Consider the following 24,788-nt stretch of genomic DNA (forward strand, 5'->3'; position numbering starts at 1 on the left):
CTTGGCACTGTGAGGCAGCAGTGCTGACCATTGTGCCACCGTTGATCAGCCTAGACTATCCTCACGGCACCCGGACACCATCGACCCAGGCAGCTCCAAGACCAGCATTGCAGAGGTGTCACAGCTGTCACCTATACCGGCCACAAGTGCAGATACGCACATTTTGGTGGGAATAACTAGTAGGTAGGCGTCTTGATCACTCACTGGTGAGCACCTCACAGTAACTGACCCACAGCAGGTGGAGGCAGGGATATCCCATGGTTCCAGCACTCTGGAGGGATACTGGAACTCAGGGCTCTGCTGAGCGTTGGTGACATACCCCTGGGTTTGATCACCCCAGAGCTGATGGAGCTACAAAGTCAGAGTCGCGAGTGTCAGAAAGAGATAGCAACATCCCTCCTCTGACTGCAAGGCCAACTGGAGGAGTCCTATCGCCTTCTCATAGATATCATAGAAAGATATCATAGATATCATAGAAACCCTACAGTGCAGAAGGAGGCCATTCGGCCCATCGAGTCTGCACCGACCACAATCCCACCCAGGCCCTACCCCCACATATTTTACCCGCTAATCCCTCTAACCTACGCATCCCAGGACTCGAAGGGGCAATTTTTTTAACCTGGCCAATCAACCTAACCCGCACATCTTTGGACTGTGGGAGGAAACCGGAGCACCTGGAGGAAACCCACGCAGACACGAGGAGAATGTGCAAACTCCACACAGACAGTGACCCGAGCCGGGAATCGAACCCGTGACCCTGGAGCTGTGAAGCAGCAGTGCTAACCACTGTGCTACCGTGCTATCCAAAGAGATGGTGCTGTCACTTCAACGTAGCGAGGCCAACACTGTGAGGGTCACATCCACAGAGGAGACCTTGGTGCAGAAAGAACGCTCCATGGTGGAGGATATCCATTCAATTTGTGGCCTCCATGGCTGAGAGCATGAGCCCCACGGTGCAGGGCTTCAACTCCGTGGTGCAGGCAATAATGGTAATCCATGAGGATGGTGGAGCTTTTGGATCTCACTCCCTCTGCCCCTCGGTCCCATGAAGGAGCCTAGGGGCCCCCAGGCAACTGAAGAGAAGAGGATTGGCAAGAGTGCACCATGGGGGTGTCTGGCCCATCTGACAACCCCCCCTCACTTTGAGTGGCAGACCTCCAGCCCCGCACACTGAGAGGGCAGCACTGCAACAACCATGCAGCACAAAATCAGCCCGGATCCTCAAGGTCCCGGCCCTCCAGGTCCCTGTTCATCTCAGGCAACAGTGCATGGAGGTCGCCAGGCCTCCTCAACCTCAGCTGCGGAACCTAGGGAAGCGCTTTCTGTTAAAAGCTATTTGTGAAAGTAATGCAAGTAATAAGCTAACGAACATTTGAATTAAAGAGATTAGCACCGAGGAATCTCATGCAAACAAATATGTTCACCCATAATTATGCTGCTATGGGGAACACAGGGCCAAGTGGGTGCAGTCTTTGGAACCCAGAACCTGGGGTAGGCCAGCTATGTGCACAAAGCCCATGGCCCCGGTGTCCTGGCTCACCTGGTCCTGATCAAAGCGGATGTACTGATGAGCCCTTGCAAATAGTGTATCCGTCACCTCCTGTATGGACTTGTGTATGGCAGAGAAGGAGGCGCTGGAAGTCTTAAAGCGCATCAAGGTAGATAAATCCCCAGGACCTGATGAAGTATATCCCAGGACGTTGTGGGAGGCTAGGGAGGAAATTGCAGGTCCCCGAGCCGAGATTTTTGAATCATCGATAGTCACGGGTGAGGTGCTGAAGATTGGAGAGTAGCAAATGTTGTGCCTTTGTTTAAAAAGGGCTGCAGGGAAAAGTTTGGGAACTACAGGCCAGTGAGCCCCACATCTGTGGTGGGTAAATTGTTGGAAGGTATTTTGAGAGACAGGATCAACAGCTATTTAGAGATGCAAGGACTGATTAGGGACAGTCAGCATGGCTTTGTGAGTGGAAAATCATGTCTCACAAATTTGATTGAGTTTTTTGAAGGGGTAACCAAGAAGGTAGATGAGGGCAGTGCAATTGATGTTGTCTACATGGACTTTAGCAAGGCCTTTGACAAGGTACCGCATGGTAGTTTGTTGCATAAAGTTAAATCTCACGGGATCCAGGGTGAGGCATCTAAATGGATACAAAATTGGCTTCTTGGCAGAAGCCAGAGGGTGGTTGTAGAGGGTTGTTTTTCAAACTGGAGGCCTGTGACCAGCGGTGTGCCTCAGGGATCAGTGCCGGGCCCACTGTTGTTTGTCATTTATATTAATGATTTGGATGAGAATATAGGGGGCATGGTTAGTAAGTTTGCAGATGATACCAAGATTGGTGGCATAGTGGACAGTGAAGAAAGTTATCTCCAATTGCAACGGGATCTTGATCAATTGGGCCAGTGGGCTGATGAATGGCAGATGGAGTTTAATTTAGACAAATGTGAAATGTTGCATTTTGGTAGATTGAACCAGGGCAGGACTTACTCAGTTAATGTTAGGGCGTTGGGCAGAGTTACAGAACAAAGAGATCTAGGGGTACATGTTCATAGCTCCTTGAAAGTGGAGTCACAGGTGGACAGAGTGGTGAAGAAGGCATTCGGCATGCTTGGTTTCATCGGTCAGAACATTGAATACAGGGGTTGGGACGTCTTGTTGAAGTTGTACAAGACATTGGTAAGACCACACTTGGAATACTGTGTGCAATTCTGGTCACCCTATTATAGAAAGGATATTATTAAACTGGTAAGAATGCAGAAAAGATTTACTAGGATGCTACCGGGACTTGATGAATTGAGTTATAAGGAGAGGCTGGATAGAATGGGACTTTTTTCTCTGGAGCGTAGGAGGCTGAGGGGTGACCTGATAGAGGTCTATAAAATAATGAGGGGCATAGATCAGCTCGATAGTCAATATCTTTTCCCAAAGGTAGGGGAGTCTAAAACTAGAGGGCATAGGTTTAAGGTGAGAGGGGAGAGATACAAAAGTGTCCAGAGGGGCAATTTTTCACACAGAGATGGTGAGTGTCTGGAACAAGCTGCCAGAGGTAGTAGTAGAGGCGGGTACAATTTTATCTTTTAAAAAGCATTTAGATAGTTACATGGGTACGATGGGTACAGAGGGATATGGGCCAAATGCGGGCAATTGGGATTAGCATAGGGGTTTTTAAAAAAAGGCGTCATGGACAAGTTGGGCCAAAGGGCCTTTTTCCATGCTGTAAACCTCTATGACTCTATGACCCTGTGGCAGACTGGTGATGCTGCATAGGTCACCTGTGCAGCCACAAATGCGTCAGTTGCATAAAAGTTCAGCGCAGCAGAAACTTTCAGGACCACAGGCAATGGTTGACCTCCCAGTCCATGAGGAGTCAACCTCTGCATCAGCTGGCACAGATATTAATGAACATTTAATAAGATATTGCTCCGATGGGAGGTTGATGGAGGATACATGGCAGAATTAAAAGAAATAGAAAATAAGCAACTCAGAAACGCAGAGAACTAGCCATCAATGTCTCTTGATTCACTGTGCTTCATTGAGCAATAGTTCTCATTGTTAATTATATTACACTTAGACTACGGGTGGAATTTTCCCATCCTGCCCGCCTTGGGAATCATAGTGGGCGGGCGGGAGCGGACCATGTAAAGGTCCGTTGACCTCGAGTGGGATTTTCTGGGATGAGCGCGGCCAGAAAATCCCACTTTACATGTGCAACTTGGAAAAATATTGAAGAAGGACTGGTGCAGTTTTCCGGTAGGACACCACTGACATCTGGAGATAGGAAGCTCTCCAACAGTAGGCCTATAGCCGGTGTTGTCTCTTTGAGCTTCCTTCATCTGTGGCCCTGCTCCTAGTTGATGAAGAGGCTCTACCTCCCCCTCCTCTGCAGGGCGCTGGTCCTGGGCGTGTACAGCAGTATGTTGATGCCACGATTCCTGATCCACAGCTATCAATAGACTCGACTGGCTCCATGATTCTCATGAATCAACAACTGAAAGGAAGAGGACACCGATGTGAGTGATGAAGAGTCCGGACAATGCTCTGACCCATAGCCCTCTCAGCATCTGGGACATCCATCCATGTGCATCCCCCTATGTGAGCATCTTTCCAATGTGTCTCATTCTGTCACACAATAACCAGTTCCCCACTGTCGCCCCTCTCAACTCCACCTGAATGGAGCACCTTGACCCTTGAGAATCTCAGTGGCCCACTTGACCCCCCCAAGGGTGAGGATGAGGACAGTTGAGTGCATTCAGTCGACCTGCATTCTAATCTCAGGGGGGAACAAGATACTGCTACCCATCATGTCCTGCACAGGGTGATTAATGAGCGCTGTTACCTTGGCATCTTGCATTGGGGACATCTGCTTCACTCAATGGGCTCTGATGACTCGGGCTTAATTTGGAAAACTGCTGAGGATCTCTCACCAGGGTAAAGCAGTCTGCTTTGTATGACCATCATGTTTGCCACTTATGTGCCTAATGGCCACTTAATTCCAATAGGCTTTCACCGACAGAGGAAACACGGGCTGCTGCCACTTATCCAGTGGACGGGCAAGACCCTCTTGCCAACAATAATTTCTTCCCTTAATCATCTCCCACTCCTGCATTTCCCAGCTCCTCTCTAATATTTCCTTCAAGTTGCACATGTGGTCTACACTGTGTGCAATATAATTAACATAGTAGATAGGAGCAGGAGGGGGCCATTTGGCCCTTCGAGCCTGCTCCGCCATTCATCACGATCATGGCTGATCATCCAACTCAAAGGCCTCATCCTGCTTTCTCCCCATAAACTTTGATCCTATTCACCCCAAGTGCTGTACCGTGCCACCTCTTGAATACATTCAATGTTTTGGCATCAACTACTGTGGTAATGAATTTCACAGGCTCACCACTCTTTGGGTGAGAACACATTGAATCAATAGACATTGGTGACTAGTTCTCTGCGTTTCTGAGTTGCTTATTGCTTATTTCTCTGAATTCTGCCACGTTTTCTCCATCAGCCTTTCATCGGAGCAACATCTTATTAAATATTCATTAATCAGCAAATAATATCTAATTGCCTTAAGTAAAGCTTTTGACATGATTGGTGAAAGCTTGGTTGCACTTTGATCCTTCACCCGCCTCCTCAGGAGATTTAAATACAAACAAATGGGAACATCTGCAGCATCAGTGGAACAAAGCATTTAAATGAAAAACCAGCGGCAACAGTATGGTAGTTAATGTTGACAGAAAATTACAAATTTATCTAATTTGGAGAATGGGTAACCAGCCAAGTCACATAATGATCTAATTACCCAGAGGCAGAATGCTGAATAATACGAAACAGAATATATTTGCAATTGACCAGAGCTTTACACCATTTGCCTCAGAGGGTTGCCTTTGAAAAGCTTTTTGTGGGATGTATTTTCACTGTTTGCCCCCAGTGGCACAAAGTCGTCAGCTGTGAAGGTTGTTACTGGCAGAACATTCATTTTTTGCTTCTGTCCTCAGGCAGGCTGAGTTTTCACAGGTGAGCTTTGCGCGGTTGCCAGCTTGTAGACTGATTCACCCAACACCGGGAAGGGTACAAGTAATACAAAGTTGCAGCAAGTACAACATGCAATGAATCTGTGTGTGTGCCATTATCCCAATGTGGATTCCACTGCTACTGCAGACCAGCCTGAATATAGTACCAATACCACTGTCACAACTACGCTGGAAATAGTTTGATAATATCCGTGAGACACCAGGGCAACACAGGCGCAAAGCTTTTCTCTGTCATTTCTCACTATATTACAACCACTTGAGGAAATGTTGTAACATAACTGAATGATTTATATGCATGAGGGGGATGGGCCACAATTTTTTTTTATTCATTCGTGGGAGTCACTGACCGGCCAGCATTGATTGTCCATCCCTAGTTGCCCAAGGACAGTTCAGAGTCAACCACATTGTTGTGGCTGTGGAGTCACATGTAGGCCAGACCAGGTTAGGACAGCAGATTTCCTTTCCTAAAGGACATTAATGAACCAGATGGGTCTTTCCTACATTGGTCATCAGTAGATTCTTAATTCCAGATTTTTTTTATTGAATTCAAATTCCATCATCTGCCGTGGTGGGATTCAAATCCATGTCCCCAGAACATTAGCTGAGCTTCTGGATTAATAGTCTAGTGGTATTACCACTAGGCCATCACCTCCCCTTTGAGGCAGCAAAAGGAAAAAGATTTGTGACAATGCATTTTCAGAGACTTTGTTAGTGAACAAAAAGGGATTGATCTTGTGATGTTCAAGAACTGCAGCATGTTTGCAGCTAGCTCTAAAAATAGCTCTGCCTACGACAACTCTTCTCCATGGGGTGAGTCCCCACTCTGAGTCCCGATTGGTCACCCAGGCTGGGTCTCTCTTACTCTGCTGTGTTGCCCTTAAAGGGACAATCATCACAAGACGCTATTTACCATTTTGTTGTAACAATGTCGAAGCTGTGAGCTTGATTTGCCCTCCCAGATCACGAGCATAGTTCTGAGTTTGTTGGATGTCCCCTAACATGAGTGAAATTTAATGGCAAGAATGGGGAAGTTGTGAACTGGACTTTACCATAACTCTCCACATGTGACAGCTCTGATGTTACCTTATGCAACTGCTTTCATTGTCAGTGACCGCTTGGTGCAGATGGGATTTAAGATGTGTGTGTGTGTCAATATAGCAAACATTGTCTGCACAATGCAATAGGTTGAGCTGAATCTTCTAAGGATTGGCAATTACTTCTAAGGTACCACCCCACTCTGACTTACTTAGCTCGCACCAGAGTGCCACATTTCAGAGGGTAGTTGGAGGGTCAAGGAGTGAAGTCAGATTGGGGTCCAGTCAGTTGGGGGGGGTTGGCGTAGTCAGGTGGTTGGGGTAAAGGGGTAGTCAGGGATTCCAGTTGGGAATCAAAGAGTTCAGTTGCAGAGAGGAGCAAGAACTGGCTTTAATCTTTCTAATTTTTCTTGAGTAACTGCTCTGTTAAGTGAGTCAGAGCCATCTGAAGTCTCCAATGTTATACCTGTTACGGAAGGTTCCAGATACAGGCTAATTGCCCATCAGATGACCAGATTTTCTGGGCAACTCCTGCATTATCCAGAGAACACAAATTCAGGGCCATTATGTCCATGCTCAACATTACTTCACATTTCTGTGTTCAGTTTCGTGACCTGCATCTCTGCAAAGTTAAAATATGTCCATCTGCAATGCTGTATTGTCTTTACATGTGTATGAAGGATCACAGTATCTGTGTAATGTACTGAAGCTGTCTGGAATATTATACCTGTACGCAGCCTCATAAATGAAGCAACATTAATTTCACCTGGCACCTCTTTACAGGTGAGCCAAACCAATTGTTTCTCCTGCTTGCTTCTTTCTTCCTCCATCGTTCGTGCTGTATGCATGTTTGCATTTGGAGAACCTATCAGCCAAAATACTTTGATCCTCACCCACCTCTTCAGGAGGTTTGAATGCAGGCAAATGGGAACATCTGCATTCCTTCAATGAGGGAAACACAAAAGGCCCATGAGAAGATGCAGAATAAAGCTTTCACAGTCCATATTTTAGACTTTCTTAATAACTATTCCAGTGTTAATGTCTGCACCAGAAGATGTTTCAAGCAGGAAATGATTTTGAGTGGGCTTGTTCAGTCAGAATGGTGTACTTATGCGTGATAATGTACTGTGTTGCTCATCTTTTGATAAGAATCACAATCCCAGACAACATCAAGCTTCTTGATGACGATAGCTCGGGACACTATTATTCTGTACCATAAAGTGATGGGTAGCAGGTCTGTGCTGTCCACACACTCAGCACTTACTTTCAATCACAGTGCTGTGGCAAGATGCCAAATTAAGGCCTTCTTTCTACCATAGGAAGAGAAAGAAGAAAACGATACTGTACACCCCTTAAGGGGCATTTTCATATCATAGAATCATAGAATCCCTACAGTGCAGAAGGAAGCCATTTGGCCCATCGAGTCTGCACCAACCACAATCCCACCCTATTCCCATAACCACACGTATTACCCTGGTAATCCCCTGACACTAGCGTCAGTTTAGCATGGCCAATCAGCCTAACCCACACATCTTTGGACTGTAGGAGGAAACTGGAGCACTCGGAGGAAACCCACGCAGACATGGGGAGAAAGTGCAAACTCCACACAGTCAGTGACCCGAGACCAAAATTGAACCCGGGTCCCTGGCGCTGTGAGGCAGCAGTGCTAACCACTGTGCCGTGTTGTATGCTGGAAGGAAACTGGGCTAATATTCACTTCTTTTGCTACGGTGGAGTAAAATGTGAGTTAACAACACTCAACATGAATGTGGTCAACATCCCACAGTCTGACAGACCTATGAGCAGGAGCAATCAGGGTGACAGACTTCAAATGATCCTCACTGTTTATTAGAAACACAACACTCTGACATGCAGAGATTAGACATTAGACAGTGTGAAAGAGACAAAATTACTTTGGATTATACTTAGCAGGACTGCTGACTTCCCACGTGACTTCCATTTTGAGCCAACCTGTTGTTCACTACCTGCACTAGCAGTGCCATCGCTCCTAGTGGGCATATTGGTTGTGCATCACTGTGGGCCCTCTAACTGGGCTTCCCACATTGAGAGCCTGTCATCTTTAATTGAGCAGTGTACAAGGAGCAGCTTATTAATGATCTACCTACTGGGAGATTCCAGGGGGACGAATCCCCCAACAGAAGTGGACGGGCACCAACCACCTGCTGGCATGGCAGTTTTTCGGTACCATCCTATTTCTGGGCCATCTTCCCTGGTAGCCAATTCAGTTTGTTAAAGGCATATGAAGGCCAAAGGCTCTTGGAGGCATAATGAGATAAAATTACTTCCCTGACTTCCCACTTGTGACTTGCCCAATGCAAATTTGAACAGGCCTCAATATTAACAAAAGCAAAATACAGCGAATGTTCGAGATCTGAAATTAAAACAGAAAGTTCCAGAAATACTCAACGGCTCTGGCGGCATCTATGGAGAGAAAAACAGAGTTTTTGGGTGGAATGGTATCAGGGGACAGGATTTTCCGGTCCTTCCTGCCAGCAGGTTCACCCAGTCCCACCAAAAGCAACCATCTCCATGGCCGCTGGCGGCCAATGGTGAACGCCTCCGCTATCAGAAAGCACGCCATGGGGGATGGGCGTGGGGGGGGGGGTGCTGAAAATCCTGGACCATGTCAGTGGAAGTGGTTTTGGTGGTAGGGAATTTCTGCATCAGGTCGTCTCCTCCCCATCCCGGACACTTCCTGCCTCTGTTTGATCTTGTTGGAGATGGGTTGCCATGGGAACCAGCAACTCACTCTACAGAGATGTTTCTTGGTACCATCCTGCTTCTGGGCCATTTTCCCAGGTAGCCAATTCAGTTTGTTAAAGGCGTATGAAGTCCAAAGGCTCTTGGAAGCATCAGGGAGCTGTCCAGTTGCCTTTAGATGGCCTCCAGTGGATGACAGTGGGCTGGGGCGTGGTGGGGCAGTGCCCAGAGCAGACTTTGAAGCCCTCCGGCCTACTTGGCTTCAATTGCTGCCAGGGTCCACCCTTCAGAGAGGCTTCCCCTCTACAGTAGTGGCCTGACTGCTGAGTCTATGTTTTATTTCACATTTTCAAAAGTTGGGGAGGGGGTGGTTGTATCTTGGTGCTTCTTCAGTGCTGGAGGCCCTCAAAATTTGTCTCCAGCTTCAAGAGTCCACCATCAAATTGAATTGAACGGTGAGTCTCATGTCTGGCCACTAATCAGCCAAATTGGTGAAAGTTGGCAGCTCGTTGCTCACTCTGTGGGGGCTTCTGATCCCCAAATATGCTGGCATCCCAAAACCAAACGGGGGCGTTTCCCGCCACACCTTTCGGTTTGTCTCTGACCCATTTGGATCAGGACTCGGAAATGGTCCTGACTTCTGAAATTCAGGTTCCTCCCTTTCATCAGAACTGTGACAAAACTGGGGCTAATTATTCCCTAGAAGCTCCTATTGTGCTTATTCTACATTCCCATTCCATGCTTGTGCTCGCCCATAGGCCTCAATGATGCTTCTGAGAGCTGGAACCACATTGCAAACTGAAGTGAAGTTGTCTGAATGAATTTCATATCGGGTGTTTATAGCAACCAGAGAAGATTTCCATTCATCCATCTCAAATGAATTGAGATCTATGTTTCAGAGCTGAAAACCGGGCTACCAGCTCTCACAAAATAGATCGGGATCTTTCATTCATGCATCTTATGATTGTAAGCGCTGCACTTGAATATGTTATTTTCTCATACCAGAGTAACAGCCCTCAGATAAAACTATTGACTCCATAGTTTTGGGAAGCAGCTTTCACTGCTGCCACGAAGAAAGATAACCAATAAGTTCACTGGAAAATATCATTGCACTTCGACCACATTTATGAATTGAGCACAAAACTATTCCTTGAGCTTATGGATGTTGAGCGTCTGCTTGAGTTTCCTCCGGGTGCTCCGGTTTCTTCCCACAGTCCAAAACTTGTGCTGGTTAGGTGCGTTGGCCATGCTAAATTCTCCCTCAGTGTACCCGAACAGGTGCTGGAGTGTGGCAACAAGGAGATTCTCACAGTAACTTCATTGCAGTGTTAATGTAAGCCTACTTGTGACACTAATAAATAAACCAAATTAAGCATTGAAGTCTCAAAGTGAGATTTGACCCATGTCGCCAGTTCTGTGAAAAGAAAGCATGTGCTTAACCTACTGTGCCGTTTGGTCTTCCTGACATTCCGCATTTTGTCAAAAACCTCATACGTTCCCTGTAAAATGACAGACCAGCACATAGAGCTGGATATCCTTTCAACACTCAAACAATTTTCAATTTTAGTTTAGTTTATTCAATATTGTCACAAGTAGGCTTACATTAACGCTGCAATGAAATTACTGTGAAAACCCCCTAGTCACCACACTCCAGCGCCTGGTTGGGTACACTGAGGGAGAATTTAGCATGGTCAATGCAGCCAACAAGTACGTCTTTCGGACTGCGGGAGGAAACCGGAGCACCCGGAGGAAACCCACGCAGACATAGGGAGAACGTACAGACTTCGCAAAGACAGTGACCCAACCCGGGAATCGAATCTGGCTCCCTGGCAGTGTGAGACAGCAGTGCTAATCACTGTGCCACTGTGCTGCCCCAATGTATTTTGAGATCTGCGCTGGATGCTAATATCTTGGAAGCAATTTTCTTTACAGCGATCAGTAGAAGTGTTTTGGCGCTCATAGATTTGTTGGTCTTGTGGAATGCAAGGAATCAAAAACAAAAGTGCCCAAAGTAACTCCTTGAAGTTGCATTGAAAATCAAGCAATATGCAGAGGGAGCATGAGCTGAATTAATGAATGCAATAGTTAAGAGTAAACAGAATAAAAGCATGCACGGTTAATGTCTTTAGTTCACCAGCAGGGGTCCATATGCCATCGCAGGAAGACGACTGAAGAGATTCTACAGCTTTTAAAGCTATTTTTACTAATAGTCCTGCTTTTGAAAGGTCTAGGGGGTTTCATACTGAATTACAGCAATCAATTCTCGTTTGAAGAGATCTCTTTATGTTTTGTTCTCACTCTGCAGTGTGGGACTGTTTGGGTGCAATCCAAGTTAAGGTCTTTGTGATTTCAAATGTGAAAAAATGTTCTCAAGCTTTTAATTTTGCAGCCTACTCAAGGCCGTGTCGAGGAATTAGACAATCCTTTTCTCTTTGCAAGGAGCTGAGGGACTCTGAAGCAACCCTCTATCCGCCAATTATCTTACATCATTACCACCAGACAAAATGGTTCCTTGACAGCTGAAATAAAATTTTGTGGAATCAGACCTCTAAGGTAGCTTGCAGATATCCCCCTATTAATCTCACGGATCCAATACACTGTCAGTAGCAATTACCTAAATACACACAGTGTGCAGCCATAGTGTCATTTTGCACAGCAAATGTATTTTTATTCAATGATCGGCAAACCATGTATCATAATGTTTTACAAAGACTGTTTCTCCTTTAAAATTGTAATGACATACGTATTTTTATCACGGGAAAAACTGCTTTACTTTCCATGAAGTGACGCAAACAAAACCTTGTGTTTGAAATAAATTCTGGACTAGGTTATTTCCTTTGGAAAAGAACGTTCAAACAAGGCCTGCCCCAATGAGTCAGTTGGATACTGAAAATCCCAAAACTGAAAGCACAAAAAATGATATATCCAAATTAGAATAGAGATCCCTGCCCTCTTCCTGCAACTGAAAGTGTAAAATTCAGCAGTCTTTGAGTTGTTGAAGCGCAACCTCCTCCCATTCCCCAGCAGAATGATCGTGGAAAAAACAACCTCGACCAATGCAGAGAGTAAGGCACTCTGTTACCACCTTCTCCCACCAAGTAATTCTTGTTGGGTAAGCCCCATGGCCCCATTGGGCAGCAGAGACCAAGAGTGAAAAGGCTGCTTAAATCATTCAACCTTTATTGCCTGATACAGTCAATATTGTATTCCATCAAATGGGATGAAAAAGAAGACACTCAACCCCATCCCCCCTTCCCCAACTCAGGGAGTGTGACAGAGATTATCCCCTGTTGGCTTCGCACCATCTTGAAACTCTTGAACTGTTTCTGAGATGAGAGATCAAAATGCATTACCTGTTCTGAGATCAAAGCTGCAACAGACACAAACTATTGAAATTCCTCTGGAATAAACGGCCAGCAAGGTACTTCAAGGACCCCTCACCAAGCAGGAGAGTGAACGAAAGATAGTGCTGCACTGAACACAGGCAGTCTGAAGCTCAGTGCCCTCTCGGCCTCTTACATACAGAGGTGTTATGCCCAGTTTGCAAAGTAATTATGAAGAGAAATCTACTGATTTGCAGGCAGTGTGGGGCTCGTGATCAGCCACAGGCCCCTGCGATTGCTGAAGGGTTTGGTTCAGGCTGGCTCCAACAGCAAAGGCCTCACAGTTCTCTCTCTCTCTGTCAGGCCGCTGCTGTTGGAATTGCACATGTGCAGACATAGAGGTCTGCACATGCGCAATAGCTCCCTCTGCTGCTGGCTGATGGATTAAACCCTGCCACTGCCTGCAGTAGCTAGAAACAGTTTAGCCCATTTTTTCATGCTCTATGTGCACAGCATTGGACATAAATTCTCACCCAAAAAATAGATCTGCAACTCTCCCATTTTCATGCTAGCTAGACACTTAGACTTGTTCTCGTAAAATTCCACCCATCCTCTCTAACTTGACAAATAAATCCGATGATGGTCAAACTTGGAGTGGGAAAATGGGGGAATGGGGGAATGGGGGAATCACATGCTCGTAATACAAACAGGAACCGACCTCTTAGTGTATATCCTATCAGGCCCCTTTAGAATTGTACATGCTTTGCTGAGATTCCATCTCATTTTCTAAACACCAGAGAGGATCGGGCCAATTTACTCAGCCTCCGAATATAGGACAACCCTCTCATCCCAGGAACATATACCTTTGGGAAACAACCTTTGTGATTTTGCTTTCTAAGCAAGTATATCCTTCCTTTGATCTGTAGAGTAACACGGTGCACAATACTCCAAGTATGGTCGAACCAAAGCCTCATGCAACTGTGGCTAGGATTCTCCGATCTTGTCTGCGGCTGGGATTCTCTGGTCCCATAGCTGTGAGTGGAGATTTGGCTGAGTGCCAAATTCTCCATACTTGCTGGCAGTGGTGACGGAACATACAACATCGGAAAATTCCAAGGAGACTGGAGTATTCTTGTACTCCAGTCTCCTTGCACTGAAGACCAATATGCTATCTGCCTTCCAAATTACTTGCTGTACCTGCACCTTAACTCTCTGGGGGCTATTTTACCATTTTGATTCTAAGTGCTGAATCTGGGCGTAATTCAGATCCGACTTGTAAACCTGTTCTCAGTCGCCCCATAAACACTCAGCCTGAAAAAATATCACGAGTCTGAATCGCGCTGTGGGCGGGGCTTATCGCGCCCGAAACGCTGCTGCTCCGATCGGAGCCTTCAACTGCGCATGCGCAGTGAGAAAAAAAATTGACAAACGCTCCCCTGTCACATTGCTCCCGGGCTGCAAACAGCTGATAAAGCGGCCCAGGAGCAAAAAGTGGGAGTGATGGCCCCCACAGACATCGTCCCACCCCCACAACATAACTGTCCCCCTTATTCCCCACATCCCCACTACCCAGACCGATCGTGATCCCCCTGCCCCCTTTCCCCCCCCACCGATTGCCCGCAGAGTGGCAACGGACCCCCCCTGCCCCCACCAGAGATCCATCTGGCCTGCCTCCCTCCTCCTCCCCCCCCACCAGAGAACCATTTGACCTTCCCCCCTCCCCCAACCCCCCTCCCCCCTCCCCCAACCCCCCTCCCCCCTCCCCCCCCACCACCGGTGAATGATCGGGCCTCCCTCCACACCCCCACCAGAGAATGGTTGCGCCCTTCACCCCCCCACCAGAGATCCATCTGTCCTCCTCCTTCTCCTCCCCTCCCAGCAGAGATACATCTGACCCGCCTCCTCCTCCTCCCTCCCCCCCACCAGAGAATGAACTGGCCTTTCCTCCTCCCCCCTCGCCAGAGAATGATCTGGCCTCCCTCCCCCTCACCAGAGAATGATCTGGCCCTCCCTCCTCCCCCTCCAACCAGAGAATGATCTGGCCCTCCCTTCCCCCCCACCCCCACCAGAGAATGATCTGGCCCTCCCTTCCCCCCCCACCCCCACCAGAGAATGATCTGGCCCTCCGAGAATGATCGGGCCTCCCTCCTCCCCCCACCCCACCAGAGAATGATCTTGCCCTCCCTCCCCCCCATCCCACCACACCCCACCAGAGAACCATCTGGCCTCCCACCCCCCACCAGGGAATGATCTGAGCAGCCTCCAACCCTCCCCATCCGCCCCCCCCCCCATCCCTGCCCCCACCACCGATCCGACTCAGAGAGCCACCAGAAGCTCTGAACTTGCCTCTTCAGAAGCTGGAGCTCCCGAAACAGACCTTTGCCGAGCATGTCCGTTTTGCGCCAAATCTGGATGGGAAAATGCCAGTAAGATTGGGCGCCCAGCTCATTAAGTCAATTTAAATGCATGAAAATGCATTTAAATTGACATCGTGCCCGTTTTGGGCGCGGTTCTGATCGCGGCCATTTTCGGGTCTTGGTAAAGTGGGAATCTGCACGGATGCAGGCGCAGATTGCACTATTCACCTCACGCCTGACTTTACCAAGTTTTCACGCCCAAAAATGGGCGCAACACAATAGTAAAATCGGGCTCTCTGTGTTTTTGTACAAGTACATCCAGGTTTCCCTGAACATCAACATTTAAGAGTTCCACACCTTTGAAAAATGTTCTGTTTTTCTATTATTACTGCTAAAGCGAATAACCTCACACTTGCCCATATTATACTCCATCTATCACTCTGCTGCTGATTCACATAACCTGACTACATCTCTTGGTAGCCTCTTTGTGTCCGCCATAGAGCTTACCCTCTCACTAGCTCTGAATCATCAGGAACCGGGATACAATATTCCTTGTCTCTTCATCTAAGTTATTAATGCAGATTATAAAGACCCGAGGCCCCAGCACTGATCTTTGTAACACTCCACCAGTTATAGCCTGCCATTTTGAAAATGTCCCATTTATTCCTACTCTTTGCTGCCTATTTATGAACCAATTCTCAATTTATGCTAATATATTACCCAAAAATCATGAGTCTTATCTTGCATATTAAAAGTTTTTTGCAACAGCTTATCAAATGTCTTTGGAAATTCAAGTATACTACATCTATTGGCTCTCCTTTATCTAGCCCACTAGAAACATCTAAAAAAACTAACACATTTGCAAAACACAAGTTCACTTTTGTAAAACCATGTTGATATTTTTAAAAATAATTTTATGATTTTCAAAGTGCTTTGTTAAGACTTTAAGATTCCAGTTTGAAGATGATTGCTGATATCAGGCTGACTGGTCTGTATTTATCTGTTTTCTTTCTCTCTCCTTTCTTGAGCAGTGGTGTTACACTTGCTAACTTCCAAACCACTGGGACCATTCGAGAATGCCAAGAAATTTGGAAAATCATAAACAGTACGCCCAGCATTTCTGCAGCGATCGCTTTTTGAACCCAGGATACAGCCATCAGATTTTGGGGATTTCTCAGCATTTGGTCCCTGAGGTTTCTCTAATATTTTTGTCTGCTGTAACTAATTACTTCATGTTCCTCATTATTATTAGCTCTTGGTCACCCTTTATTTCTGCTATGCAATTTGTTTCTTCACCTGTGAAGATAAGCGGCACGGTGGCACAGTAGTTAGCACTGCTGACTCACAGCACCAGGGACCTGGGTTTGATTCCCGGCTTGGGTCACTGTCTGTGCGGAGTCTGCACGTTCTCCCCATCGTCTGCTTGGGTTTCCTCCGGGTGCTCCAGTTTCCTCCCACAAAGGTTTTGGCCATGCTAAGTTCTCCCTCAGTGTACCTGAACAGGCATCGGAATGTGGCACCTAGGGGATTTTCACAGTAACTTAACTGCAGTGCTAATGTAAGCCTACTTGTGACGATAATAAATAAACTTAAAGCACAAGATATTCCAAGTCTCCGCAATCTTCTTATTCCCATTCTGTTTTTCCCACTGCCTGCCTCTAAAGGAGCAACATTTACTTTAGCCGCTCTGCTTTTTTTTTATAAACTTAAAGACAAGCTCTTATGATCTGATTTTCTATTCTTGACCAGTTTATTTGCACATTTTTTGTTTCCTTTTATATCAATGTTTTGTTCCTCTTTATTCATTTCTAAAACTCTGTCAATTCTCAAGCTTACTACTGTTCTTTGGGACGCTATAAGATGCTTCATTTAATGTCATACCATCATTAATTTCCGTATTAGGCCATGGATGCATCTCTCCTGCTGAGCTTTTGTTTTTTAATGAAAGGTATTTTTTGTTGAGTATCTTAAAATATTTAGTTAAGTGTTTGCTATTGTTCATATACCACCATGCCTTCTCGTCTATTTATCCAATCAAAATAGATTCTAAAGTCTAAAATAGATTCTGCAAGCCCTCAGAGTTTGAGCACCCTCTCTCCCAGGATGCTGGATCTCGCCCTCGGCCTTCCCCCCCGATTCTGCGATTGGCCCCTGGGCATCCCTACCCTCCTGCCCCCAGGACCCCCAGGAAATACATTTTCAAAGATCCCAGGACTTCAGCCCAGGCACAGCGCTGCAGTTGTCAGGCTGGCCGATAGCCCTCACAGGCTGGACTTCCTTCGAAGGGTGGCTGGAAGTCCTGCCCACTGCCAATCTACACTCAAGTGAACGTTAGAGGGCCGTGGGAGCTCGAGAGCCGGCAGTTGTGCATCAGGCGCAGATTCTCAGGATGGTGAGTGTCATTCACTTGCCATCGTTAAAGGTCAACACTGGGCGTGACCTTACTGGCTGTTCACATCACGCTCCCACTGCAGTGAAGTTGGAGAATCTGGTGTCCAACCAAATCTCCATTCACTGCAGTGGGATGGAAAAACACAATCAATTGGAACGGCCATAACATTCCAGTCACTTTGTCCACCTGCAGTATCACTTTGTGAGCGAATGCTATACATTGCATTGCCCCGCACACCAACTACATCTTTTACTTTAGTCCATTCAGCAAACTTGAGAAAAGAGACATCATCCCAATTCAGGAATTCTTTATGCCAATTGTGTTCCTACTTCCAAGTTCATTGTTTTATGGGGGAAATTAATGACGGATGGGAAATGCTGTAAATGCTGCCAGACTTCCCTGCCTGATATTTTGGTAGTCGTATTATCAAGACAGGCAAATATCTATACCCTGCAGTGCTTCAACCTTGTGGCAAATGTATGAAAATGTATCTGTACTGGAATAGTTTAACGTCGAATGAAGGCAGTCAAAAATCTAGTTCCCTGATTTGCTATTCAATTCTGAAATTTGGTGTGTTATTACAAATTTCTTTCTACATACTCAGTGTCAAAGAAACACATATGAAAGAAGTTTATATCATATAAAATGAGCTACTGTACTGATAAGTATAGAATGCCACTATTTTGGCACAGATCAGGAACTCCACTGCTCCTGCAACCAGTACCTATCATTAATATAAAAGTTTAAAACAAAAATTCAAGAATGTAATTTCAATCATCAGAAGGGGGAGGATATGAGGATTACCATCTGAATTAGAGGTCAAAAAAAGCAAGAGAGACTTTATGGTAATGCCCCCTTTAAGGGGGAAATCCTTTGCGGGCCGTGTGATTGGGCCGGACTCAATGGTGAGGAATCCGTGCCATTCGGTAGCAAGGGCGCACATCCTAGGATGGGGAGGAACATCATGTTGGAAGCAGGGTAAGAAGTCACTAAAATAAAAATCTCTTGCAATGAAGTACATAAACTACAAATGCTAATGTGGCAGGAAGGAAAAATAGGCAGTCTGTCTTGATTCATTTATTTAAGAGATTGGTTTGATGATTTAAGTACCTTTTGCAATTCCAAACATTATCATTCTACTGTTTACTGAGGCATATTGGCCTTAATAAGAGAGAAGCAACAATATATTAGAACAGGGTTTTGAGTTGATATTCTGGCCTCATTATAGTGCCATCATGGTATGTAACATAAACTGATGGTTGAGTGGCACATGTTATGAGAAAGTAGAATATAAATAAAGGGCCAACTCAGAAAATACAGGTTAGCATGGCCTGACAGGGGTTAAAGAGGGTAGCATGACTCAAATAAAATGAAGGCATACGAAGAATGGAATGCTCTGGGAAAAAAAAGCTCCAACCACACTGGTATTTTAATTATGGGTGTAATTGTATTCTGGTAAAGACTTATTGGGTAAACAAGGTAGGAAATCCATTGTATTAAGGAATGTGATTAGATCTGTTCAGAATTCAATATACTCATCTGATTAGATCTGTATAAAAGGCTTGAATATGCTCGGATGATCTGTATAAATGACGGCTGTAACAGGACAACTTTTGAGCAGGTCCTTCTGATCACTCCCAATGGCCATTATAAGCACAAAATAAAATAATATTGTGTGGATTTGCTGTGATGTAGGTTGCTTTAACAATTTTATTTAATATTTTAAATCAATGCAACAGACATGAGTGAAATATGATCATTTCAGAACACCAGATTAAAATTATTTTGTAATAAAATTGGAAGTTATATAAAAATGTATAATAAGCCTGCTGCAAGCAACAGCTCACTCTATTTACTCTGCAGCCAAACAGATACATTACTGAATTTGAAAGTGAGATGTGTGTAAATTGAAGGCTTTTCCATTTTTCTCTTCAGTCCCACCGATATCCTGAGTGACAAATTTTTATTTTATTCATTTGCATTCAATGTTTCTACAACCAGCATACGATATAGACATTAAATAAAACAGTTGAACTCATGTCAATAATACAAAGTTCTACTACTGAAACTAATGGATCTGTCCAACTACATTTGGGAAATTGATCAATCTGAATGGTATATGTTCTATATTCATTATTCCAGGCAAGTATCATCTCTAAACATCTGTACCTGGGAAACACTCAAAGTAGTGAAGTGAATGTAGAGTAATTCTTCTATAATGCAGTATACTTCTAAATATACATGTATCATATACTATGACAGCAAAAAACTTTGGATGACAAGATTGCTGGAGGGATCAAATTTATCTTGGGCAGCATAATGGCTCTAGAGAAGAGCTATCAGATTATTGCTATTTACTGCAGCTGTTGAAATCATTGGAATTGTTAAAGCACAAACTATTAAGAAGAGAATTCACCACCAAAACCGAATCAGATACTACCGGCGAAATTGCGCACATAGAATGACTCTGAGACCCCACTTCAATGTTATTTAACACATGAACAGTTCTCTGTTCAGAACCTGATTTTTACTGCAGTGAAAGGAAATGCTTGTTAGTAAGGCCCATTTGTGTAAACTGTAAAGTGGCCTCCAACATGATTTGTTCACCTGGAAGAGGAGGAGGAAAGGGTCATACTGGATTTCACAGTCTGAGAGGCAGTAGTGATTAGCAATTAGCAACAACGTCACACAGAAAACCTATGATCATCTGCTGCTCACATCCAGTCGCATATGGATTGCATTTGAACTGTCCAATGTACCAATCATAAAAAATGGAATAATTGCTATTCGACAAAACAATTCCTGCATAAAACTGTAACAATGAAATTTCCATTATTATTATCGCCTCTTCCCTATTCAATAGCAAATGGGTTAAATAGTGTAGGTTTGTGTTTGTATAATCAGTTATCATACTAGTTTGCTAAGTCTGAAAGCAACTTTTTTTTGTCTGAAACTGTGGTGCTCCAAAAGAAATACCTTATGAACAGTTGCAACACAACAAAAATGCTTGTGATACTTTCATGTTTTGACTGATAGATTTATTCAGTTATGTTGACCCTGGTGAAGGTCTACTTGTCATACACTGTGATTGTTTAACAGTGCCAATTCATAAGGATAACTTTCTAGTACTTCACCTTCAACGGGTTCATATATCTTTGCTATTTACTTGAGGGTTCAGAAAAAAACCCTATTAAATGTGAAGCCATCTGCTTTTAAACTAATAAATGCAGTTTGCAAAAATTGCCTTGGCACAGCAATTAACCATCTGTCTCTCAACTTGGACAACACCTACAAACTGAAAAGAGGTCACTTCACCAGTACAAGAAAAAGGAACTGCCTTGATGTTCTTCACATCTTTGTTCCTGGCTCAATAGTAAACGTATGCTTGTAGTAGAGAGAAGAACAGAATGTGGAGAGTATTAAATCTTACCTGAATGTTCCCATGAAGACTTGGCCAAGCACAGGTTCCTTAGTCTGATTATTGTAACCGTAGAAGACATCTCTGAAGAAAGTCTGGTTCAGAGGAATGCTGGCGTCAGCACAATCCAGGCCATTGGTGCAGGATTCAGAAATCAGCTGGCACAGCCTTCCATCCGGAGCTAGCTTGTAGTCCTCAATACAACTATTAAAAAAAAAACGTTCAGTCGACAACCTTAAGTGAAGCGTTAAAGCACGTACCATCACAAAGATTAACAAATTCAGATCAGGTAAATCAAGAGATGACCAGGTATCATTGGACAGCATTAAAGGCTGGAATGGAATGGAAATTGAACAGAGGGGGCTCAATGGCTCTGAGGTAAGAAAGAAAAAAAATGGGTTGGATTTTAGACACTCCACGGGGTGTGTTTTCAGTGAGGGAGCACATAAAATATGTCAACTGGCTAGGCAACCACCTTTCCACCCACCTCCGACCTGGTCCCCATTGTGCAGAGGGCATGTGGGGGTGGATAAGGCACCCTCTAGGCTATCTGCTCTTGGCTCTATTGAAGCACTTATATCGCCAAATATTGACCACATAAGGCCCTCAATCTGGCTCTCCCTCCATAATACACCGGCCGGCTGAAGACAGACTTAAGTGTGAAGGCCGATTTGTTTTTAACAAGCTTTGGTGGAAAGGTGGGAAGGAAGGGGGATACCTCCTCTGGAGTTATCAATCTGATCCCACGCTTATACCTTTCTGCCTGGTTTTAAAATCCATTCCCCACCCCTCCTCACATCTCTTCTTTGACACCCTGAAACCTCCCCATACAGACTTATCTGAGTCTTAAAGCCATTTCCTGTGTATTCCAGGGACTCCTCACATTCCCAGCAGCAATCATTACTCAGTTCTGGTGCTGTTGGGACTACTAGTGGTGCAGGCCCATCAGCCCAATGAGTTACAGCAGGAGATGATACAAATGCTTTTATTTCAATTGGACATTCGGCAAAGGTGAAATCAGATTGATTGATAGACTGCACATGCTGTTGAACATGATTTACCATTGGTGACCCCTCAGTACAAGAGTTTGATAAATAACCCAATCCAGATGCAAACTCTGTGCAACATTTTCAGTTCCAGTTGATTAAAAAAGCATAAATTATCCAACTTTTAGTAAAAGATATTGATTTATGGTAAAAGAAATACATTTATGAAACATAGATTTGATCAAATTTGATGCACTTATATGCTGTTACAATTGGAAATGAAGTATAAACTTATGAAACTGCTTAAAGTACAGTGTGTTGCATTGTGCATAATACTTGCCTAATGAGATTAGTCCAAGTAACAGGATTATTTTGATTATGGATGATTAGCCTTTTGTCAGAGTGTAATGGTGATGAGATGGTTGCTGCTCAAATATATTCCTTGTTGCCAACTTGATGAATGTCTAATTAATTAATTTAATTTCTATGACTCTTTAAAGGAAAACCGCAACTTAATTATGACTGAGCGTAGGTGGGAAAGTCACCAAACTATTATGGCACAAAGTGACCTTTTTGCATTTTCACTCTTTTAATTAAGTCGGAGTTGTCCTTTTAAAAATAACATATTTAAGAGCTTGTGCCTTTTTGCAAAGCGGATCAGGAGATCTTGCTTTCCATTAAATGAGGTTCTTGGGATTTCAATGAATCATTCAAATAGTTTCCTTAAAGCAGAATAAATCTAGCAATTTCAAATAATTTTTCACAGAATGATATATTATAACCAAAATGGATTCACAGCTGATTTGCTTTTATTTCGTTGGATAGAGTTTATCTAGGTGTTTAGGATATGTTTCTGTTGCTATATTAATCACTACAATACCTCAGTAGCTAACAGCAGGTTAAATACTAACAGTACTTTCCTACATTCATGTAAGGAGCCTGATGCTATACAGTTCTGACTTACAAAGCACACGTGTTCTTTGGATTTAATGATCTGGAGAAAACTGCTTCATTCAGTAAAAACTCAAGTAAAACTGGTGTAATGTATTACATGGATGTATAGTGTAGCTATGTCAATGCCCAAGACAAGTTAATGGCCTGGAAATTTTGGCACGCTTGTTTTGGGGGTAACTTAGCTGTACCATGTGAATAGCCAGTGCTCAAATGGGAGATTGAGGAGCCCTCAGTTTTGGATCATGGATCTCATTGCGATATAAATAATGATATGATAGAATCCTGCAATAGTTAGCATTCAAAATTCTAGGTAAGTGATTAATAGAACATAGAACATTACAGCGCAGTACAGGCCCTTCGACCCTCGATGTTGCGCCGACCAGTGAAACCAATCTAAAGCCCATCTAACCTACACTATTCCAATGTCATCCATATGTTTATCCAATAACCATTTGAATGCTCTTAATGTTGACGAGTCCACTACTGCTGCAGGCAGGGCATTCTACGCCCTTACTACTCTCTGAGTAAAGAACCTACCTCTAACATCTGTCCTATATCTCTCACCCCTCAATTTAAAACTATGTCCCCTAGTGTTAGCCATCACCATCCGATGAAAAAGGCTCTCACTATCCACCCTATCTAATCCTCTGATCATCTTGTATGCCTCTATTAAGTCACCTCTTAACCTTCTTCTCTCTAACGAAAACAACCTCAAGCCCCTCAGCCTTTCCTCATACGATTTTCCCACCATACCAAGCAACATCCTGGTAAATCTCCTCTGCACCCTTTCCAACACTTCCACATCCTAAAGGATTAGGGTTAGGTTCCTTGGGGAAGGGAGGACCTTGGAATCTGAGTTGATCAGCATTTGGTATGTGATCAGTTAGAGAGGTCACAGATCTCAAGAATATGGCTGTATCTTGGTTAGGAAGGTCACAAACCCTGTGGGCATTGTTGAGAGGTTGGAAGTGCTATCAGGGATCAAATAAAGATTGAAGATTTTTAGGGGTGAGGGCTTCCATAGCGGGTGGCTCGGTCACTGTTGAAGTTGCAGAGAAACTGAGGGAGTCTGGAGGTCAAAGTTGGGACTGTGGTCAGACTCCAGTCTAGATTGTGGGCAACAGTGATTATGGTAAGTAGTTACTATTTTTTACGTGAGTAGTTTTCCAGAGGCAATCCATACTGGTGCAGACTGCCTCAAGGCAAACTAAATTGCTTCACAGACTTTAGGCCAATTACTTGCAAAGGCAAGTTGACTAGTGCCTACTTTAAAAGTGAGTGTAGGGTGCTGCATTATCAAGACAGCATGAGAACAATTCATGGAATCATAAATTCCCTACAGCACTGAAGGAGGCTATTCGGCCCATTGAGCTTGCACCGACAACAATCCCACCCAGGTCCTATCCCCATAACCCCACGTATTTATTCTGCTATTTCCCCTGACACTAAGGAGGAAATTAGGTTGGCCAATCAATCTGGAGCGTGGGAGGAAACCAGAGCACCTGGAGGAAACCCACGCAGACACAGGGAGAATGTGCAAACTCCATACAGTCACCCGAGCATGGAATCGAACCTGGGTCCCTGGTGCTGTGAGGCAGCAGTGCTAACCACTGTGCTGCCTATGGTAGAAATGTGCGCAGGCACTGGAAGCCATTTCGGTCTCCAAACAATTGGTGCTACAACTTCGAATTTTACACCCAAAATATCCTACCCTCACAATATGGTTCAGGGTTTTTGCCAATAGACTTAACCGAATATGATGAGACACAATACAGAGAGGTCAGAAGGATCAGATTTCAAGTTAAACCCTCACAGTGGAGATTGACCTCAGCACATGTGGGTGACGATCATTGCTCAGATTTTGAGGACTGAACCAGGAGCTGAGGATTAAATGTCAGAATCAGAATTGTTACGGTGCAGAAGGAGGTCATTCAGCCCATCGTGTGCAGCGGCCTACCAAATGACCATTGTGACTTTGTGCCATTCCCCTGTTCTTGTCCTTGTCTGGATGAGAGATATTAACATAAGAATAGAAGGCCTGGCAAAGGAGTAGTTATTTATTTTTGTTCATCACTGAAGC

General features: G+C 44.5%; 1 protein-coding gene across 1 annotated transcript in view; it reads right to left on the reverse strand.

The window, feature by feature from the left end:
* The window catches only part of astn1 (astrotactin 1), a 2,581,734-nt gene that overhangs the window by 949,264 nt on the left and 1,607,682 nt on the right, over window positions 1-24,788 (reverse strand). Inside the window, exon 16 of the mRNA XM_078219174.1 lies at window positions 20,781-20,972. Coding sequence (XP_078075300.1) covers window positions 20,781-20,972 — 192 coding nt within the window. The remainder of the gene's footprint in view (window positions 1-20,780; window positions 20,973-24,788) is intronic.

This window comes from Mustelus asterias, chromosome 8 (assembly GCF_964213995.1).
Source record: "Mustelus asterias chromosome 8, sMusAst1.hap1.1, whole genome shotgun sequence".
Classification (NCBI taxonomy): domain Eukaryota; kingdom Metazoa; phylum Chordata; class Chondrichthyes; order Carcharhiniformes; family Triakidae; genus Mustelus; species Mustelus asterias.